This window comes from Apis florea, unplaced genomic scaffold (assembly GCF_048593485.1).
Source record: "Apis florea isolate Af1SG1 unplaced genomic scaffold, ASM4859348v1 contig_3203_pilon, whole genome shotgun sequence".
Taxonomy (NCBI): domain Eukaryota; kingdom Metazoa; phylum Arthropoda; class Insecta; order Hymenoptera; family Apidae; genus Apis; species Apis florea.
The window spans coordinates 641,911-664,928 of record NW_028256723.1 but is presented as its reverse complement, the minus strand read 5'-3'; the positions used below and the strand labels follow the sequence as shown (position 1 = coordinate 664,928).

General features: G+C 30.5%; 1 protein-coding gene and 2 long non-coding RNA genes across 5 annotated transcripts in view; 1 reads left to right on the top strand and 2 right to left on the bottom strand.

Annotated features, from left to right (window-relative positions):
- The window catches only part of Eip78C (Ecdysone-induced protein 78C), a 114,752-nt gene that overhangs the window by 78,867 nt on the left and 12,867 nt on the right, over window positions 1–23,018 (top strand). For all 3 annotated transcript variants that reach the window (XM_012486961.3, XM_086910819.1, XM_086910818.1), the window contains one exon: window positions 11,697–11,821. In XM_012486961.3, coding sequence (XP_012342415.3) covers window positions 11,697–11,821 — 125 coding nt within the window. The remainder of the gene's footprint in view (window positions 1–11,696; window positions 11,822–23,018) is intronic.
- LOC116414461 (uncharacterized) overlaps window positions 1–23,018 on the bottom strand; it is a 35,388-nt gene that overhangs the window by 8,134 nt on the left and 4,236 nt on the right. The gene's annotated exons all lie outside the window — the stretch shown is intronic.
- LOC147657109 (uncharacterized) lies at window positions 1,746–3,462 on the bottom strand. Its single transcript, XR_015292775.1, has 2 exons — window positions 3,165–3,462; window positions 1,746–2,088 (listed from the first exon to the last, which is right to left on the bottom strand). It is a non-coding gene; the product is annotated as an uncharacterized LOC147657109 (long non-coding RNA).

The following is a 23,018-nucleotide window of genomic DNA, read 5'->3' as shown; positions in this document are numbered from 1 at the left end:
ACATTAATATTTACATTACATAGAACATGAAATTTATTTCTTCATTTCAATTCCTATACAAGCCGATTGGCAATGGTAATAATCATCCCTCCGAGAAAAACGTTAAACGTACAATATGAAAGACGATTCATTGTACCGCGAAAAAGCGCAAATAGAAATCCACTAGATAAAAATGGATAAAATTTTAAATTTTAACTTTAAGAATAAAATTACCTTAACAAATAATTTATTATTCACAGCAATTAATTATAGTCGAAATATGGTTAATTATAATAGCTACGAATAAATATTACTCGAGTATTTTAAAGTTTTAAAGTTATTTGAAATAGTCTTATTTGAAATTTTAACCAATTAATTTTTCAAATGGTTAATGTCTGTAACTCTGCCGCTAGAGTTCGTGAGAAGCGATGCAACTCGTAAGCAAATACAACGGTGTGAAAAAAACGAAATCGCCGCATCCCTGTTGGGAAAAGAAGTTTTCCGGAACGTCTGGCTCGCGGGAACGCTTGTTTTTATTGTCCAACATCCAATCGCGTATCGGCCTCGTAGTGGCTAGCAATAAACTTCTTAAGTGCCGGGAAACGCGACGAATAAGTCTCGTGGACTTGCTCGTATCCAGACGAAATAAAACGAGGAAGAGAGAGGTTATTTAAGCGCGTGTAAGTGCTATAAAGGCTCCCTTTTAGATGTGTGTTGCACAGGTGAAGCTTCATTTAGTTTCATTTCCGTCTATGCGTTTCGTTTATGTATTCTTCCTCTAATTCTTTCTTTCGAGAATTATATTCTACAAATAATGTTAGTAGTATAGTTTATTCGAATAACACTGTTTAGAGGATTCAGAAGACAATTTGTTCAGAATTGTGTAGATTATGTAAAATTGTATAAGATTATATAAGATTTTCGATACTGGATTGCGGATGTATGTGCAAATTCATATTTTCACTACAATTATAAAAATGAAAGATTAATAAATAAAGATTTTATTAATTCTGTAAACATTGTAATAAATATTTTATATTTCATATATTTGAAATTGACTATGAAATTGTGTCTATGCAATATTTTTCTCTAGAACAAACAATTGTTTTCTCTAGGAATATAGTGCAAAAAATGAACTTTGAAGTAACTTTGACATAATAATACTATTTTTCTCCTAAGACAAAGTTTAGAAAACAATTATAGTTTAAAGAATTATACATTATATATGTTTATTTTAATTTTTGTATATTTTCTTATAAATATTTAAACATTCACAATCTAATTGTTATTAAACTGTTTAAAGTTATTTAATTGTTTGCAATCATTATCATATTTTAATATATATCCTTAATATTTATAAATGTTTGTTAAAAAATTATTAAATTATTAGAATTATTATTTAAAAATTTAAATATAGAAAGAGATAATTTTTTATTTAAAACATTTATTATGCAAAAAATGACAGATTCAAAGTATATTTATATGTTATGATTGACAAGTAATATATTGTATCTAAATTGAATCTGTGAATTAATTTAGAATCAAATTGTTGTCATAGGTAATACGTTTTATATTACATTTTATATCTAGATAAGACATCGAATTTATTTCATTAATATTTAAAAATATTTATGAAAATGATATATAATGTAATACGTGATATATTAATGTTTTAATATTATTTGTCAAGTAAATATCTAAAAACATTAATTCCTTAATAAACATTGTGAAAAACAATAAAATGAAAACATTTTTCAATCGAGATATTTAGTTTCGAAATTGATAAATTTTATTAAATATTCTTTCATGTTTATCGATTAAAAATAAATATAGATATCTTGGAACATGGGTCAAATATATGAAAGATATAGCAAAACTGGAACATTTCAGTGTTTCATTTAATAATCCGAAAAGGCAGTGTGCTTCCTTCCGGATATACAGGCGAAATTCCAATTTGTTTCATTTCCGCCAACATGCCGTGTTGGGAAGGAACGACGAAGAGGTCGAATTTCTGCGAGAAATCTCGACATCTCTTGCGTGCACCGCGCCTCGTGTTCGCAAATATCGAGCGACTTTCACTTCTCGTTGCATAATCGCGTCGCGAGAATTCTACGATAATTAAGACCGTCGAATGTTATGATATCACCATGATGGCAAAATGCGAATTTCTTATGCGATTCTTCGAAAATGGGATATTAAATTGAATAGATATTATCTTTATAACATGTTTATCATTTTTAATTAAACTAAGTATCGATAAAGATCATGATCCATTTAATATAATATTAAATCAACATGTTTATTTTTTTATTTAATTTATGATATAATTTTTTCTTCAATCTATTAATTAAAAAATTTTTTAAAGTAATAAATTTCTATTATATTATAAGAGATTTTGAATATAGACAATTAAGAATTATAAAATCAAAATTCATGCAATTAATGCGTGGATCATCGTTGTTTTATTTCATTATTTCAATTGTTCATTATTCAACTGTTCTAATTATTAATCTTTTGTTTTCTTTATTATTCATAAAATATGATTAATTAATATATTATATTTCTTCGGAAGTTTCTAAATTTAAAATGATCTACATTATTAAAATTTTGATGCAATAAATGAATAATGTGTTTCATATTGTTTCATGATAATAAAACATTTGATACATTAGTATTTCACAAAATGATATTCATTATTATATTAATACAATGTTGCATAATATTTTAAACAAGATTTTTTAGTAATTTTCTATATTTAAATTTCGTTATTTTTTTTATTTTAAATAATAAATGAAAATATTAGATACTTATAAATATTTATAAAGAATTAGAAATTATAAATATATGAGATTCAGAAAAGACATAAAAGTATAATAATTTCTCATGTAGATAAATGACATAATAGAGATCTCGATATGAAAGTCTAGATTCACAAATTATATAAATTTTTATTATATAAATAAATCATGGATTATAAATTTCTCTTTTATGATTTTACAATTTTACGTCAATACGATAACTTAATTTGTAAACTTATTTTATTAATATACACATGAATATCAAAAGTGAACTGATCAATATTGCACAAATCAAATATTTTGTACATACCAAACAATTTAAAAACATTTTATTCACACTAAAGCAACATAATCAAATTAGTTTCAGTTTCAAAATAATGGGCATACCTTCTTATTGTGATAGGTTAATACATATTTGTGTTTAGTACATATACCCATGTACACAGTTTCGAACGGAACCGAGGCAACATGTAACTGTTGATTTCTGTTACCGTCAACAGAAACACGAAGAAACAATTGGCAATTTTTTCAAGAAACACAACACATCGACAAAAAGTTACTCGTTGATGATTCACAGGACACAGCTTCATAGACGCTGAAAGCAGCGGAAGCATGCAAGAATACTGCAGTTTCCGGCGCTGGTAAACAAGCCGAACGAATCGCCATTACACTCTAGAACGACGACTGTGACGACCTCTTGCTATTCGGCTCGACATCGAATATGCATTAAAACAAACTTCAGCTCAGAACAAACCGTGCGAACCTGAACGTTTAAAATCCGACCTGAAGTTTGTCCAATTAATAATTTCGCAGTTTTCCTGTTCAATGGAAGAATCGCTATTAACAATCCTCGTTTAGAAATCATTATACGGTATTTTGATTATTCGATAATTATCGCGTTGTGATCGTTTCTCGATGAGTGCAACTATAGAGGATTGAAATGATCCATAATTTTCAAGGGGCAATAGAAGCTAATTTATATGTATAACGATTGTAATTAACGCGTTCGATGAGTTTCGATATATATTCTAGTTGGTACGTGATTATTTATGAGTTGTGCACGACATTGTCTCGATATATACGATACCTAACCTAAAAATTGCCGAAAAAATATCACTATGAAGCGATATAAATATAAATGTTGTATCAAAATATTTATTAACATACAAAAGTAACGCTAATTTTAAATGTTATTTTAACTTAAAGTTATATCTTTTGTCAAATATTCTATAATTCGTGTTCAATGTAATCTAAATATATATTTAAATATTGGAATGTTATAATAAATTTTCTAACCATAATTCTTGGTTAATTGCAATTATTGAATTAATTTTTAAATATAATATCTCTAAATTAAATTCTGTTAACGATAAAATTTAAAATTCTTAAATTGTTCTTAATTTCATCGTCATTTTTGGTGCAAAACTAAACGAAATTTCCCATAAGATATTCCAGTCACGTAATCCTTGATACACGTAATATGAAATTGTATAATGGCGAACAAGTTTAGAGGCTGATGTGAAAGTGCAATTATATCAAGCTGATCGGAATTTAACATATTAAAGTTACGTTTCTGCATCTAATTCGACGTAATATTATATAATGAATTAGAATGCAACGAGGCATTAATCTGCAGGAAATCCTGTCTATCTTTCTTGTTATTCACCAGTTATATTTCACTGTCGATCCACGTGTTTCTATTTTCCACAATTTACTATTAGATAGATTGCTCATCTATCACATAACGTGAAAATTTTCTTATTCTTTTTTTTTTCAAAGTTAAAATTCTGATTTGAAAGTCTAATCATTGCATTATTCAATTATTAAGAGTTTATGATGAGAATATATTACTATTTGATATATAAGACTTTCCATTTTGTTGAACAAAAAGTTCACATTGTCTTTTTTCTTTTAAGCTAAATATAATTATTCACAATTCCTTGAATATGAATGATGTTGTTAAACATTTAATATTCTTTATTCAATGACATAAAAGATTTTTATTACAAAAATTTCAAATTTCTTTTGTATTCCGAACTCGCTATTCCATAAAATAATATAATAAAAAATTGGAAATTTTATTTTCAAAAGATCTTATTTTTGTACTTATTAATTAAAATTATGGAAATATTGGAGGTTAAAAGTCATATACTGTATTTACTGTTGAATATTTTCCATTTAAAGAAGATCACTGAGTAGTTTGCACAGAGACATAAAAACAGTTATAACTTGAAAACTAGGTCAAATTCAAGGACCAACTTTTGTACTTTTGAACTTTATGCGGGATATTTCATCATAAACTTATGCCCACGCTTTATGCTGTTGTACAATCATTTAGTATTATTTTATTATTATTACTTTTTTATTTTTTCATTTCTTATTTTATAATTTTATTTATATATACTTCTTATTACATTATATATATATATATATATTATTATATATTATACTGATATAACTTTCAATATTAAATTAACAATATCAAATTATTAACCATGCCAATATCATATTTACATATTTAAAAAAATAGTAATTAAAATTTTATTTTATTAAAAAATATAATAATTCAAGATTAAATTGCTTGGAAATATCACATTTAAAGTACTTGTCTAAAGTTGGAAACACTAAATTTCATTCTCTATCGTCTTCTCTAAATATCTACCACTACCACATACTGCATTCTCTTATTTCATAAAGGAATTATATGCGCTTGATCACAGAAATATCCAGCCGCATTACATACATTCTACATAAAATTCATCAGTAAATAAATAATTTTCAATTATTTTTTTTTAATTAATAATATTTATTATTTAATCTTCTAAAAAAAATAATTTAATGATCCATGAATAAAATAAAATATTAAAATTAAAATTTATATTGAATTAATATCCAAATTATCATATTATCAAAAAATTGTCAAATCTAGACAATTCTTACATTTTCTATGATTTTGGTAATCAATTCGATTTAATTTTGTGTAAATTTCTAATCTCCAGTTAGATCATCATTATGTAATATTTTTTGCCGAAATCAGAAATTAAACGATTAAAATCTTGATGTAAAAGTTAAATTCTTCCTTCTAAAATTAATCTCTCTATATGATTTTTACAAAAAAGATTCTCAAAGCTCCGCTCAAAACTTAATCTTTATTAACTATCAACTAAACGGGAACAAGGAAAACTCCTTTTTGTTCCTTCCGGAAAGTACAACTAGTCTCGTTCAAAAACCGAGAAGTTTGCCGATTATACGTAGCATATCGACCTAGTTCGAGGATGCAAACTGGAGATCATGAACGAAAGGAGAGAAAATGAAACGACGGATGAAGGCGCGGAAGAAGCGAAAACAGAGAAGGGTTTACTTTGTTCTGGCTTGCTTTCGTGCGAGGTTTTGTACAGGATCCCAGCTCGAAGCACTTTTCAATATCTCTCGCGAAAATGTATCATGTCCTCGACGAAGGGAAATTCCTTGGTCTGATATTTGTCGAGAAAAATAATATTTCGCTTGAACGCTCGACAAAAATCGCTGGATCACGCGACACCAGCGCCTCTTCAATGGAAAATTTAATTTGGAACATGTTTTTTTTCTTTTTTCAAATACATATTAGGTAACAAAAAATTTTATTTTTCTTTTATAATAGTATAAATATATATGCATGTATATAGAAATACAAAAATGCATAAAATATATTCTATATACTCATTTTTTTATTATTAATAATTAATGATAGATATAAAAGGTATAAATAGTAAAAGATGATTCAAACAAGAATTGAATGATTTTGAAATGACACATTTTGATGTTACTAATTTTTTAATAGATGCATAATAATGGATTTGTAAAAATCAATTTGTTTTTTTGGCAATTTGGAAATTTTCTATAAATAAAAAATATTAAACCATGTATTTTGAAAAATAATCAAATATATTTTAAGTTTTTCATTTATATGTAGTATACGTTATTTAAACGTATTTTCTCTAATTAAATTTGATGGATAGTCAAACATTAACAGATATGATAAGATATACCATTAATCTATAGCTCTGAACTAAGAAACTACGAACCAAGAAACAGACAAATTTATCTTATTGCATCCACGAACATCTTCTCACAATCTTCAATTATTACAAGTGAAACACGATAGCCGAGAAGCTTGAGATGAGAGATTGCAATCAATGCTCGATAACCAAGCGTTATTTCCAAGATTATTCGTTATAAAATAAACGATAAATTTCACCTAACGTCCAATCACAGCAGGTAAACTGCGAAAGAAGTCAGAACATTTGCTCGTCCCCGTTGCATCGGTGGAAGTTTTTGCCTCGAGAAGAACGGAAACGGAATAACGGAGCTTCGTGTTTTCCGTTTTTCAACTGTTGACGTTGAAAACACAACGATCCCCCAGATTCGCAGATGCAACGTGAGAAAGAAGACAAACAATTTGCTTTAACTAAGTTGTCGGGTTTTCGAGCGGTGATCCGTTGTTTATTTCGTTTCGAATTATTTAATTATAAATTGTTTCGTGCACACCGTACACAAAAGAGATAGATTGAATAATTAATTAGCTTTGAATTGCACCGAATCGATTCAATTTCGCTTTAATAACAATTTTATTCATGAGTGTATCTGCTGATCGATTTTTTATCGTTTCATTTTTATCACTTAATCCATCGTATGAATAATATTTTTTATTCCATCTCTCTGTATGAAAGTTATTTTAATTGTGGTCAATCGATATATCCGATAATTAAAATCTAATTGTTTCATCCTCCCACGAATGGATATATATTATATTACCGTATAAGGAATATATACAAAAAGAAATAAAAATAAAAACGGATAATAACGGTGAAACAGCGAAAAACATTGTCGATGGAATAACAATCCGATGGATACAACCCGTTATTACGTGTCACGAAAAACTCAACTCTTCCTCCTAAACAAAATGTCATAAAATATGAAACCCAGACACGTTTCTTCCATTATATAACGTCCCACGTTAAATAAAGAGATATCGAAGATAAGTTTCTTCCTCGAAGCGGTTGCAATCGATATACATCTATTCCATGCAACTTCTTATCCGCGTTTCCCGCGTTTTCGCCTCGACTTTCTCGCTATGGGGAGATACCGAATAGTTTGAACCGTGAGTATCGCGGGCGTAAATCTTTTATAGTTGGCCGTATATTCTCTCCGTAATCATAGAGCGCTTAACATTTCACTTACGAACAGGGCCACGGTGATATTCCACAAGAACAGAGGCACAATTTCTATTTCTGCTTATAAATTCCGCTCGGTCGAACCAACTTTCTCCTCGCGGGAGTATACCTCGTATTGATGGACGCAATGTACGTGGCAGCGAACAGCCGAGGATATTTCACTTGGTACATCGAAGTGAAAATCTCGAGGGGCAAGATGGCGAAAAATTATCGGCCAAAATGCCGATAATATTATATTTCGAACGTGTTTTTTTTTTCTTTACAATTGAATTAAATAAGATATGATAGAGAATTTTGATATTTCGAATTTTAATAAATAATGTAATCTCGTATTTTATTGGATTATCTCGTATTGGACAATTTATTTTGGATATTTTGAATATTTGATTAATGAATTGAATACATCATCGGATAATGAGTATATTTATTTGGTTCTTAAAATAGCGAGAATAATAACAGAGAGAGAGAGAGAGAGAGAAATCGATGAAAGTACAAATACGATAGTAATAACGATGGAAGTGAAGGTTGGTATCATTTTCTGTCTAATTTGCATACATGGAACTCTCGGTTGCGTTCCAAGACGGAAACGAGAGTCGAGGGAAAAAAGTTTGGAACGCGAGAAAATTTATTCGTGCACCACCGTTTAAGGCGTCGTTTAATACGGTACGCCTTAACGAATTCCCATGAAGAAACACCGAAAAACTTCGGCTCAACCATGGAGCACAGTTGCTGTGTACATCATTACGCGTTCACTTCCGCCTTCGTCCCTGGAAATTACAGACCGTCCGGGACCGCGATAAATTACAATGTATCGGTGTGCGAACATGCGAGCCTTGCGCGTACGTTTCACCGTTTAAGAATAAATCCCTGATTAGCAGAGCTGGCTGATTGTTCGGCCTTTCAACTATATAAATTGGTTTCATTAACTCGAGGGTGTTCCACGCCAACAGGTGAAAATAAATCGAGAAAATAAATAATATTAAGAGTATTCTCGTCGTTTTAACCAAATTTAATTTGTAAACTCCGAAATTCAATTTGGAGATGTCTAAAATAACTCGAGTTGTTTGATCCGATTATTTTCGATCGAGAATATTATTTATAATCGTCATTTGCCGTGCTTGGTCTAATAAAAAACACGAGACATTTTTAACTGGATTATTTTCACGAGAAAATTAACTTTGGATTCTAACTATTTGGACAAACTTTTTTTATTGCGAGTTTCATTGAATATATTTTATAGATTGTACATTTCTCACGTGCTTTACAGCAGATCTCTTGAAAATCATCTTATTTCACGCTTATTTCCAAGCTTAATAAGATCTTATCGAGGAAATAACGTCTATAACAATGATTCAATCAAATACATTTCAAACCCAGAAATATCTTCTTCCCACTCCTTTACGAAAACTTTCCTCCAATACAGTGGTAAAACAAATTTCTTTCAATATTGAAATATACGAACAGTTTCCAAAAAGGAACCGTTCACTTTAAACGATCAATTATCTACAGCTTGTCAAACGTGCATTCAAACATTCGTAAAATCGAAATAAACAAAATCTCGTAAAACTGCTCGCAGCCGGCATCGATATCCAAACCTAAACCTAACCTCGACGACAGCCTTTAACGGCCGTCATAAAATCGCATACACAGATCGGGCCCCGACACTACGATCAACCTGCACGCTTCCATCCATCCTCCCCGCTCCCCTCTTGCTCTTCCCTTTTGCTTGCCTATCCTCTCCCCGCCGCCATATTTCTTCCATCAACCTTTCCATCTCTCTCCAACCCCTGAACGACATCTTCTGGCAGGATTTCACGAGACTCGAACGGTATACGCTATAATGTTCCGGACTACTCCTATACGGTTCCCTGTTCACTCCCTTTGCGGACGGCCCCGTTTCGCCTTTTTCCTCTTCCTTTTTCTCCTCTCCTCTCCTCTCCGCTCGCCCCTCGCCACCGTCCTCGCCTGCCTGCTCTTTTCCACGGCCGTGGTATGTGTTCCCCGTGTGTAACGGTGACGCAGCCTTTCCGTTATACGAACCACCGCGTGCACGGCCAGCAGGAGCAAGCCTTTTCCCTTCCTCGGTGGCGGTCGTCGTTGCATTATGGATGCAACGGCGTCGGACGAATGGAAGAAATCTACCGTGGTGGACCGACGACGTGTATATACTCTCGTCGCGACGTCGAACGAGTGACGTCGTTCCTTCTTCTCCTCTTCTTTCGTCGTTCTTTCCATTTTTTTTTTTTCCTTATTCTGCTTTTTTTGTACTTCTTGGACTTTTTTTTTTTGAGATATTTTGTGATATTATATTGGTGATATTATGTAATAAGGTGTAACATGTAACTGTTGAAATAAATAAATAAACTTTACAAGTAAAAACTTTGATGAATTCTCTTAAGAGATTCTAGAAATTCTGGATTCTACGAAAGGATTGCTTAATATTTTTCTTGCGTGAATATGAAATATCTAAATATCAAAATCCAATCCAAGAAATTAATTCAAATACATCGTCATATAAACGAATGAAATTAATCAGATGTAGGACGATAATATAACCAACAATGATACAAATATTATTGTTATTATTATCTATTCCAGTTTATTCCTTCATTGTCGGATCATCCGTCCCCCACGGAGGGTTAATTCGTTCGAAAACCGCAACGTGTCGACTATCCCGATTAGCCGTCGTTCTCCATCTTGTTCATCTCCGTTTCAACTCGTCTCTATTTGGCTAGAGCCCGGTCACTCTGGTCCTTTTTTCCTCGTCCTTTCTCCCATCCTGAGTACGCGTGACCGTTTCCATCGAGAGGCGGTGCCGTTACGTCCACGCGCTTCGTGCTCGTTTTTTGATTGTTAGAAAGAAGGAAGGCACTGACTGACGAGATCCCGTGATCCCGTCCATTTCGCTCGAATCGAAGATAATCGCGCGGAAACACGAAATTGAGAAGCGTGTTTACGGCCGATTGGACGTGATTCGTTGGAGAACGTGGCGAACCGACGATTGGAGGATGTAAAATTGCTTCTGTTTTTTTTTTTTTTTTTTTTTTCGTATTCGATTATGCGAGACGGATGAGACAGGATTGCGAAACGAGGGAGGTGATATAATTTTTGCCGGATTTCTAGGAAATAATTATTGCAATGAATAAGATATGGTGTTAACAGTCGACAAGATTTATTGCCTCTCGTTCGATTGATTATCGTTAGTCTGTATAATTAATGTTTGGTCTTCGGGTAAAGTTATCAGGTAATAACAGATAATCAACGGTTCTCTAATTGCACTTATATTTAAGTTATGGTATTGCATGATAAATTAGTGTTCAGTGTTTTAGGCGAAGTATAGTCTATTCTGTGCATAGTTGAAGAAAGAAGCTAGAATTCTTGAGAGGTTTGAGAAGTATTAAAAGTTACGTTACATATACATGGTGGAAAAATTGGTGAAATTTTATCAGAAGTAATTGAATGATATGGGTATAAAGAATGTCGTGAGTTGATCGAGACGATATAAATGATATAACGCATTTTGATTATTCTTTTAAATTTGAAATTAAACTCGATTGTTTTAAGTTTTTACACAAGTTTCGGTTACGATCAAAAGTTATTCGAAGGAGCTTCTCGTCTCTACGAAGAGGTAGAGATATGTATAAACGTTTACGTTAGTTCTACGAATGACGATCATGTTATATAATGCAACTGTTTTGTTTTCCAGAACAACACTACGCGGCTGCCGATTCGAACAGTTCGACGCCCGCGAAGAGTTTCGTGGCCTGTAGAGTTTGCGGTGACAAAGCGAGCGGTTATCATTACGGTGTAACCAGTTGCGAGGGTTGCAAAGTGAGTATGATGAAGTAATGGAGTTCGAATGGAGTTTATCACCATTTTCGAAAATTTTTCTAAATTTTTTTATCTTTGAAATCTGAGAATTTGGAAATTTTTTATCAAATTGAGAATTGAAAAATCTAGAAATTTATACGTTTCATTATTTTTTCGAGAATTTAAAAATTGTTAAGTTTTTAATTTTAAAATGTGCAAATTTAAAATTTGAAATTTAGAAATTAGAGATTGAAAATTGAAAGATTTTATAATCGATGCGTTCGAAGATTCAAAGACTTATCCGATCAAATATATCACGAAAGAGTAGCATTACATTAGATGCAAGGAACTTTCTATGCTATTTATATTTCAAGAAACGTAATTATATACTATAAAGTTTTCTTTATCTTCAAGTAATTCGTGCAAGATCTGCTTCGATTCATCGTTTCCTGCGAGAAAGTTATTGCCATTGTAAATACAATTCTTCTTCCTCATCGAGTTTGTGCGCGTTATTGATATCGATTATTTTCGATCGCTCTCACTCCTTTAACTTCTTTCTTGCCTCTTCTTTTTTTATTTCTTCCTGTGTTACTTTTAACTTCTTAACTTCCTCTCTTTCTTTTATATCTTTTCCTCAATTTCTATTAAATATTATTCATTTCATTTTTTTCCATTTTTCAATATCTCTGTCCCACTTTTTTCACGTTATTATATTCTTTCTATCATATTTTCATTTTTTTTATTTCTGGACCAACATGTGATTTCATCTCTGATGTAATCTCTTCGTACTCACCCTTCTATTTTCTTTTTGCAATATTACCATCCTTTTCATCTCTTTTCATGTTTTCTCTCTCCATCTTTTCTCCTTTATACACCTTATACTTATATACCTTCCTTTCCTGACTAGAATATTTGTTCTTTCAATTTTTTTATTCCTTCTTTCTTTTTTCTTTCGATTTATTCGATTATCTTCTTTTGATTTATTTTCTCTAAATTTAAAAAATTATATAAACAAGAAAAACTTGGAATTTTCAAATCTTTACCCACTAAATCTGAAGATTTCGTGTCTTGAAAATTGAAAAAAAAAAAAATTTGAAATTTAATAACTGTTTAATTTTCGACTATTATTTTCGTTAGTTTCTCTCCCTTTCTTCATGAATTCTCCGTTTCGGGAACGAAGGAACGATCCTGTCTCATTGCGATCGGCTTTCGAACGAACTGAAAGAGCAATAAATCGTGGCGGAGAAACGAATTTATAGCCGCCACGATACGACGCCTATGATCGCTCGTATTTTATAAGAAACCTTATCGAGTGTACTCGCTTCGACAAAAACCACTCTCGTTAAGTGTGGACTCGAAGATTCGAGGCGGCCAATATTTTTCCTTTTTTGATTTCGCCTTGTTTACTTAATAATATTATTATTATCACGTTCGTTACGCGTATTAAAATAAATAAATACTTGTGATTGTATAAATTGTATAAATGAAAAAAGCAGCGAAACATTGCAACGATGCTACGTGACAATAAAATTTAAAAAAAAAAAAAATTTATGAAAAACAAAAAGCTACGAGTAGAGCAAAGTAGTAATTTTCTTATTTCATACTTTTATCGTATATAAGAAAAATGACTTGAAAGTATCGAGCGATAGTGTATGCATACTTATGTTGTTCAAGGTCTCCGTTTAAATCGATTCATTCGAATATCTTTAAAATTGTTGATGACAAATATTTTGGACGAAAGCTTCGTGTCACACTGTTAAAAATTATTAAAACAATATAGTATAATATAATTTAATATTAATAAAATTAATATCGTCGATGTTAAAATTAATTTTCTTACGAAAATTCTTTGAATATATATATATATATATGGAAATATTTTTCCTTGAATTCATAATATTCATAAATTTTTTAAAATTTTTGTTTTTCACAAAACATAATTGTTTTAATTGGTTAGATAATCAGCTAATAATGAAAGAGACAGGTGTTTAAGTGATAATCAGTGTCGATGTCACTGGATAGTTCAATAATTTCAAGGTTCTTCCATACTTTGTAATAGTTTTAAAGAAAGCTTTAACTCGATCGTTTCAAATTCTTCCGGGAATATTTGCATTTGATAATCTTCCAATAACACCTAATTATTCACACTCTAGTCAAGTTATCTTTCACATTCCTTTTTTCAAACTCTGAACGAAGATGTAATAATTAATTTTTCGTTTCGACGAAAATACGATCAATCCTATAAGAAAAATAAAAACATCAAAAGAGATTTAAAAAAAAAACCATTCAAAAAAAATTCACCGGCAAATATGAATATAAACAAGAAAGATTTTACAAATATCGTCAAAAATTATTATCGAACGTTTATTAATCATTTATTTTCTGTCACACGATAATCCTAATAAATGATAACCGTTGATGGGCTTCAATTTCTATCGACATCGAAAATTCATCGATGAATCTTTCATAGAACATAGGAACGAACGAAGAGAAAGGCGAATAAAGCGTAACGATTCAGCGAAATCCTTGATTCGTTTCGTATTTCCCCATGGAGGGAACCACTGTCTCTCCTCGGTGAGGAAGTGCACTTATGGGATCGTGGCGATGTGTACGTGGCTTAATCTCGCCGCATCCCCCTCAGGATTGAAACACGGAAGCCTTAAGGCCATGGTTAACGGTGAATTGGTGGAAGGTACACTCTCCGTAGATCTCTCCAACCATACACGCATACGTGCAATTTGTCGGTAGCCGCGAACACCGATGCATAAATACGTGCAATTAAGTTGAAAGGAGGGAATTTTTTAGCGAGACTCTCAGAGTTTGTGCGATCTAACTTTGTTGAAGATAATATAATCGATTGAATTGACGCGACAAATTTATATCTTGTTCCGAAAGGAAATATTTGGAATTAGATATATTAGATGTGTGATATGTATATATTTAAAAAGAGGCAATTACATCGTCTTAACGTCAAAACTAATTTAATTTTTATCTGAAACGAGCTAGATATTCTAGATTATAAATTTACGTAGAAAAATACGTAAAATTGGAATAATATTGTGAGAATTAATCATGAGATTTCACATGAAATAATTTTATTATACAGGTATAATTAAAGGATCTATTAGTATGTTACTTTATAATCTAATTAAACAAATAATAATTTATTAAATTTTGTATTATCGTAAGAATTCTATTATGAAAAGGAATGTGATATACATAAAAGCGTGCAGGCACGTTTCCAATATCACGAAATTAATTTCCTGACCGGAAAACGAACCATCTTTCCATGTGTTTCCTATTTTTTTTTTTTTTTTTTGCTGATTTGAAAACGAAGTCAAAATTATTTAATGAAATGAAAAAATTAAAATGAAGTATCTGTTGAACGTACGAGTTTAATATTTGATAATTTAATGCAACAACGATTTATAAGTATAACCATCTCAAAATTGTTTGCTTCTTATAGTTCTTGAATTTTAATCAAATAATTGTTTTTTTCATTTTGATATCAAAATTGTTCTTCATTTTTTCTCAAATTCTAACTTATTATTTTTCTTATTATTTTTCGTAGCTATTCCTATTGCCAAGAAAATATTAATAGATAAAAATACTCAGATCCGAGAAGAATGAATAATAACATTGATTCAGTGTAAATTCCCATTTCTATGAATTCTCAAATAACCTTTTCTTTTTTTTTTACACAGGTTGAATTCTATTGGAGATTGATGCAATGGAATTCGAACTAAACTTCGTACGCCATTTAACGCGCTCAATACACGAATTGAAATAAATGGGAAAAAAAAAAAAAAAAAAAACACGAAAGAAACACGCGAATATGTTCTATCGTTTCATCGAATTCAAACGAAAAAAATTAGAATCTGCAAAAAAAAAAAAAAAGAAACTATTGCTATTACAACGTTACCATATTTTTATTGAGTCAATTTCTCCGATTGAACGATTTCGAGACAACAGATTTTTCGATAAAACGGCTAATCAACGTCAAAACTATTTCCACGCGTAAAAATATTTATAATACGAAGAAGAGGAAAAAAATTGCGAGAAAATTAACACAACAAAATCAATAAGAGGTATTTCGTGTGTAATGCATATTATATATCACAACATAATATATCCGAATGCATATTAGTCATCGATTATTCTAATGTTAAAGGAAAAAAAAAAAAAAAAATTCAACGCGGCTGAGCATACACCGACCCCTTCTACTGTGCTGCATTTATCCTCATCTATCTAACAACCTGCTCCGTAAATCTTTAAATCAAAAAGTATCCACGTTACACGCAACGATTGATCGTTGTGAACGCTTGACATTTACATCATTTATCGCAAACCCATTCGCGAGGGAACACACGTTTCGCACACACGTACGCGTATAACTTTAAAACTTTAAATCGTGTTCCAACTCTTAATTAACAGCCGCCAATATTTCGAACGGATTGAAACATCGTGAAATAAATATAAATTTTTAACCTCGATAAACCATGATTCACGAAACGAGTTAATCTCGAGCTCGACTCGATTGTTGTAATAATAATTTAACCATTGCCCCGTAATAATACCCATTATAAATGCGTAACGAAAATTAATTAATCAGATAGCCCGGAACGCTTTGAATTGGCACGCCTAATGCCGCGTTTCCAATTTCCAGTACCACGGAAGGTTGAACGTATTTCGGGGGGAGGAGGAGAGAGGGGAGAGTTAAACGATTCTCGTCTTGTCTGATTAAATTTAAGCTTTACCACTGGTCATCGAGCGCCAGCCTCTTTTAAGCCTGATTTATCACGCGTTGTTCTACTAGCCGATTAGCCTTTATCGAAATTCCACGATGGATTAATCGATATACTTGGAATTGATGATTTATAATGAATCGACAATAACGATAACAACATGATTCAACATGGTTTATATGGAGTATCTTTTTTTTTTTATTTAATTTATATATATATATATATATATATATGAAATCTGTCTAAAAAATTGTTAATCGATATTAAACAGAAAATTAAATGAATTTTAGTTTGAAATATCTATCGAGTATTTAATGAAAATTAAATTTTTAAAATCAAATCATGTTTTTTGTCTCAAAATTTTTTGAAATGAAAATTAAAGTATATTATTCCTTTTAAATATTATAATTTAGATATGATATGTTTGATTTGTTTGAAATTTATTTTATTTATTGGATAACTTTAATAAGCTATGATAGAAATCTGTTCGATAATCTAGAGCTATCTATTTTTATTATTTCCTTTATCATTTCGATAGTGAATAAAGATCGTCTTCTTGATTCTTTTTCACAATAGAAAGATACTTTATAAATACAAGGTTATACGATCGAACGACCGTTAGTTTAATAAAATTTCATTTAAAAGAAAAAAAATCATTATTTCCTTTGATTTTTTTATAAAAATATTATTTTATTCATACCGCAAAATTTCGAATAATTTCGTGGCAAAATAATAAAGCAAACGAGTGAATCAACGAATCAATTCGTAAATAACCGTTGACCAATGATAATGCATCCATTTGGAAATTAACTGGTGGTCGAAATAAAATCGTTATTATTGTTTCCTAATGCGACGGAAAGCCCGATCCGATTACAATTTCGATTCAAGCGGACCGAAAATGGTGACGCGTGATTTAAACGTGGAAAATTGGTGCGTACATTTGTGTTGCTCTCTTGTGTACACGAGCAAACAAATTCAAAAGCGTTGCTTTGCAAGCGGAATTTTGTTTGCATTTTGTTCGATGAAAAAAAGGAATTGATTAAAATTTTGTTTCTTATTAAACATTCATAATTAATGAATCGATCATTGTATTGTAAAAAAAAAAAAAAAAAAAGTTTAAAATTTAATATTTAGAATTATATATCATTATATTGAAATTTTTAAAATTTTTAAAATAGAAGTATCCTAGAATATTTGCAAATTTTTTACAATTTATTATTTTTTGAATCTTATATCGATATTCCGAATATACTCTTTCACTTAAATATGTATCCTTTCATCAGAACGATCCTAAAACTTGGATCATCGTTATTTGACATTTTGATTTATTGATTCGTGATCGGAATTTTATTATCGGAAAATTATCAGAGATTGAAAATTAATTTTCGAAAATTTTGCACATCAAAGATCAATTTCCCTATATTACTATATTCACACATTTCTATTCTATTATACATATTCCAATATTCCATTCTACATGTTCACAATGATCAATAATAATCCTATCTAACAGATTCCTATTATTCCTAATCTACATTTCAAGCTTAGAACCTCATTTATCAGAATATTGATCGAAAAATTTGGGATACTAACAGTTAAAAATCAATTTTCCACGCGTCACACGATACATTACGCAATCCCATTTACATATCCGTTTACAATATTTCTAAAAATCGTTTAAGCGAGTTGCGAACTCGTAAAAATTAAAATAAACTAAAAATCCGGATACCATCGAGCGGAAGTGTACATTTGACGACGATTATCCGAGCCATAAACCGATATACACAATGGAACGATATCGATTCCGTCAACGAACCGAGGTCGTGCCACCATATCGAATGCTAAATAGTATTATAGGTTGTTTAGGATACAACTGGACGCTTTCTATCTACCCGTTTCAGGATATCAACCGCCAGATATGCATCGACGTCGATCGCACAGTTACGATCCGCTTTCGTTAATTAATATCATCGTTAATAGACCAATAAACCGATACGTTCGCCTGGTAAAACGAGCAGACGGCTCGAGTACTACGAGCCTCTTCCATTATTTCGTTACTCTGATGCACTGTCGGAGTGGCGAGGTTAGAGGGCTCTTCAACCCATGTCATTTATCGTTTCTGTTGTTTCTTCTCGTTTCTCGCTACGTTTTTTTTTTTTTTTTTTTTTATTTTTATACGCGACTGCTATTGGGTCATTTCATTTCTCCATTTTTAACCGTATCTTTGATTGTTTTAGTTATCAAAAAAATGGTCGAATAAATAAATGTGTTTGCGAAGAGTGATGATATTTTAAATTAATTAAATTATTTCTTTTTTCTTTTTTTTTTTTTTTTTTTTTTCGTAAGTGTTTTGATGGAAATAGAAGAATTGTTGATGAGGATCGATAGACGAGTGAAGTTTACCCATGAGAAATATTTATCATACTTGTAGATATATATATATATATATTTAAAAATTAAAAAAAATATTACTGAAAATTGTGATAGGATGTGTTACTAAAATTTATAAGCAAGATATGTATCTGTAACAAACTTGTACAAAAATATATGTATATTAAAATTATTTGCAAAAATGAAATATTGATATGAATCCTAAAATGAATGAATCATTAAATATCAAACATTAGACATTTATTAGAAGAAAATAAAAAAAAAAGAATATTAAAAATAATTTTAATTGATTGATAGATTCATTATATTAATTTTAAATCACAATAATTAAATTAGTCTTTGTTAAAATTTCGAATTTATAAGTCTTTGTTAAAAATAATCTTTTTTTTTAAAATTCGACAACGACAAATTTATTGATTTATTTTTTCCTATATTTCGTTAAATATTTCATGCATCGTTTCAAGAATAAAATCAAATAAAACCTTGGATACATATGTCGATACTCGCCGATCTCAGAAACATCTTCTAATTCTCGTAAATTAACGATTTGACTGAATATCTGTGTTTCAAAATAGCTTTTCCGACAGCGCACACTTTAAACACTTCTGTCTGTTCAGTTGCATCGATTCAACGTTCGTGTTTGAATAAAAGAAAAAAAACCAAGCGACATGTAAACGACTGTATCAGTATGAATTAAAAATTGTGTCTTGGAATTAATAATTTCTAGAGATCCAACTGGAATTTTCTTTTCTTCTTAGTTTTTAATGAAATAAATATTTTGTAGTCAAATTAATGTTAATTTTATGCTTCACTCGGTATATTTGACATTTTTATCCAGAACGTACTTTCATCAACATTTGACGATGGAGTAACTGAATTTAAGATGATTAATCAAATGAATACGATTGCAAGTCATGCGTGTATGTGTGTGAATCGATTGGAAAAATTGTCGACTTTTTATCTTTGATCGCTTGCAAGTTTCTCTTAGTGTAATTTATGATGAATATGATGTATTTGAATAAAGTAGAAACAAAATTTATGTCTATATACATATGTATTAACAATTTCTATATATATATATATAACATATATGAAATTGTAAAAATGTGATTTTATATGTATTATATGTATAAAATATTCTTTGAATACGATAAACTTTAAAATTGATCGTAGATAACACATGAAATATTCATATAACGTGTTTCTCTTATTCGATATTGATTTTGAAATTAGCAAACTCAAGGTGATCATGGATGAAACAAGTTGACAATCAAATATTGTATATACGGTTTTTTTAAAATTATACAACGTGACAACACTTAATTCTCTATAATTTTTAAGTTTTATTTCATTCACTATTATTTTACTTCTCTTGCAAAAATAAAATTTCCTATTACACAATGTTGAATAAAAGTTATTTAAAAAAAAATTAATTGGTCGAAAAGTTGAATGAAAAATAAAATAAGCTAAAATAAACTAAATTAATGGATTAAAAAAATGTAACATGTTTGTCTCGTGTCTTCTTATTTTTAATTCCATCTCCCACGTGTCTCGTATGCTCGCGTTAAATATTTAAAAATGTCGTTTACGTTCTGGATAAACTCCTTAGCTCTCGCATCCTCTGGCCTTCCTTTCCCAAGCGAAACTACTAATAATAGGCTGGACGACGTAAATTTATCACCGTTTCCCATCATGAAGCAACCCTTTGAACGCATCGCAGTCTTTATTGAGGAAAACAATTTTTCCACGGGCACGTGTTTGTGTTAAGATAACGATCGAAGTGAGATTAGGACACCGTGACGACCAAGCGAAGGAGGGGGATGAAATCGACGATTAATAATTTCGAGGAACAGCGGACAAAAAATAAATCTCGCGATAGCGATAAAATTGTCGGGTCGGAAATAAACGCGGGATCGATGAAATCTGAATCGTAGATAGGATTGGAGCGCAATCTAAGAAATGGACCAAAAAAATTGTACAAATTGGATTGATAATTATATAAAGGAGGAACTTAAAAATTGATTAAGAATATAATTACATTTTACTAGTACTAAGGTAAAATGTAATTACAAATGTTCGATGAATCAGATTTAGACGATTTAATTTTTAAAAATCGATAGAAATGTTAAATGAATGATAAAAAAAAGTCATTATTCTTAGAAAACTAATTTCTCAATAAATCTCACTAAATTTAATTAGTAACTGGATAACGAATGACGAATCATAAGATATGTATAAACCGAATCATAATTTTTACTTGCATTTTTAATTTAAATTTATTTCTCGATGATAGAGAATCACGATGAAAAGTGTGGAAATAAAATAAAAAAATAGAGAATTCTAATTTAATTTTCATTCGTAGAAAATTAAAAGATTCAAAAATGATACGGGATGATATATCAAATATTTTAAGTAAACTATGCTTTACGATATTTAACTATATCCCATCTTCTTCCCATTTTCTTAATTTTGCATCCGCAAAAATGTATTTGTATACAAGCATCCTCAATCTATCCGTTCAAATATCCATTTTATATTATCTTAAAACGAAACCATAAAATATTTTGTGAGCTTGCAAACAAATGCAATCACCGCGTAATTAAACGCGTAATCAAGATACTCACACATTCGCGGGCCTCAATCACTGACACGGACCGATAACCAGCCCAATCGAATCAACTTTTCAACCTTTCATTCAGCCTATCGATTTCATTTCGCGATTTTCAATCCGTCGGTTATACATTTCGCTCGTCAACTTATCGAATTAATTCCCACGAAATAAATTACTCAGACCTATTCACTCCCATTCAACTTTCATTTCCGGTGGCGCGGCATGCGGCGAATAATGAAACTAAATGACTAACAATGGCGTGCGCTCGAAATCACGCTCACGAAAATTAAGGGTGGGTGGGTTAAAAGCTCCGGATTCCATGAAAATTACCATTGAAAACGTTTCGTATCGATTTTTCGCGTAACGTTGAAACAGTTTAGCGTCCATTTATGCGAGGGACCTAGCACAATCGAGTTTCTTTATTGGGTTGTTCTCTTTGATATGATATTCTGATCTTACGATTCATGGTCCATTAGGATTTTATCCGTCTTTCAATAATGTTTTTATACATTTCGTATATTCCTATCAAGTTAAAATAAAAAAAAAAAAAAAAGGGATTTGAAAAATATAGTGCATTTTAGCTAGCATCCTTGATCCTTTTTAACTGATGAAATGTCTTGCATCCATGCAAGTGAATTCTTTATTCCAAATTTTTGAATCGAATTCTGTTTCTTATTCCAATGGTTATTATGCTTCTGATTTTATCATTTAAATCAAAATTAAACAAAATTAAATTATAATAATTTCAACCAATCTTTTTATAAAAACAATCCTTATTCAATTTCTCTCTCTCATCATAAGATCATAATTCCATGATTTGATTGAATATAATTCTTCTATGATATAATTAAATATAACATTTACAGCATTTATATATATCATACAAATATTTTGTTAATTGGAAATTTATTTTTATCAAAGAAGAATTAGATTTGTAAATATTTTTTTCTTTTTTATACGACTTGAATCCTCCAAAGATTTTCTATAAATATATCAACACTCTGTACATTTTCGAGTATAAATCGATCGTATAAATGAATCCAGACTTTATTCATTATTTTATCCCCTCCTCCCTCCATCATCCCCTTTTGTAAAGCACGACAAAAGGACACCAAGTCATAAGGTATATTCCTACTTCTCTTTGGCTCTTAATCATAATACGTCGCTTATTAAACGTGCCGTCCTGTTAGCCGCCTCAACGAGGTCAATCCTGACCCATGCCGGAACACAACCTCTGACCGACCCTCGATTAATTTCCAGACGTACATGTGCGTGCGCGTACGCCCGGTATATTACACATTGCGTTGTATATACACTGGTTACAATTAAGTCGGTAGACAGAAAGAGTTGCTTAAGTTGGTAATAGTTGGATTATCTAATTTTTGAAAGTTTCGTTTGGAATGTTGATAAAAAAATTGTTGATGAAGGAATTTTTGTTGTTTTGATGAGAGTTAAAAATAAATATGTATCT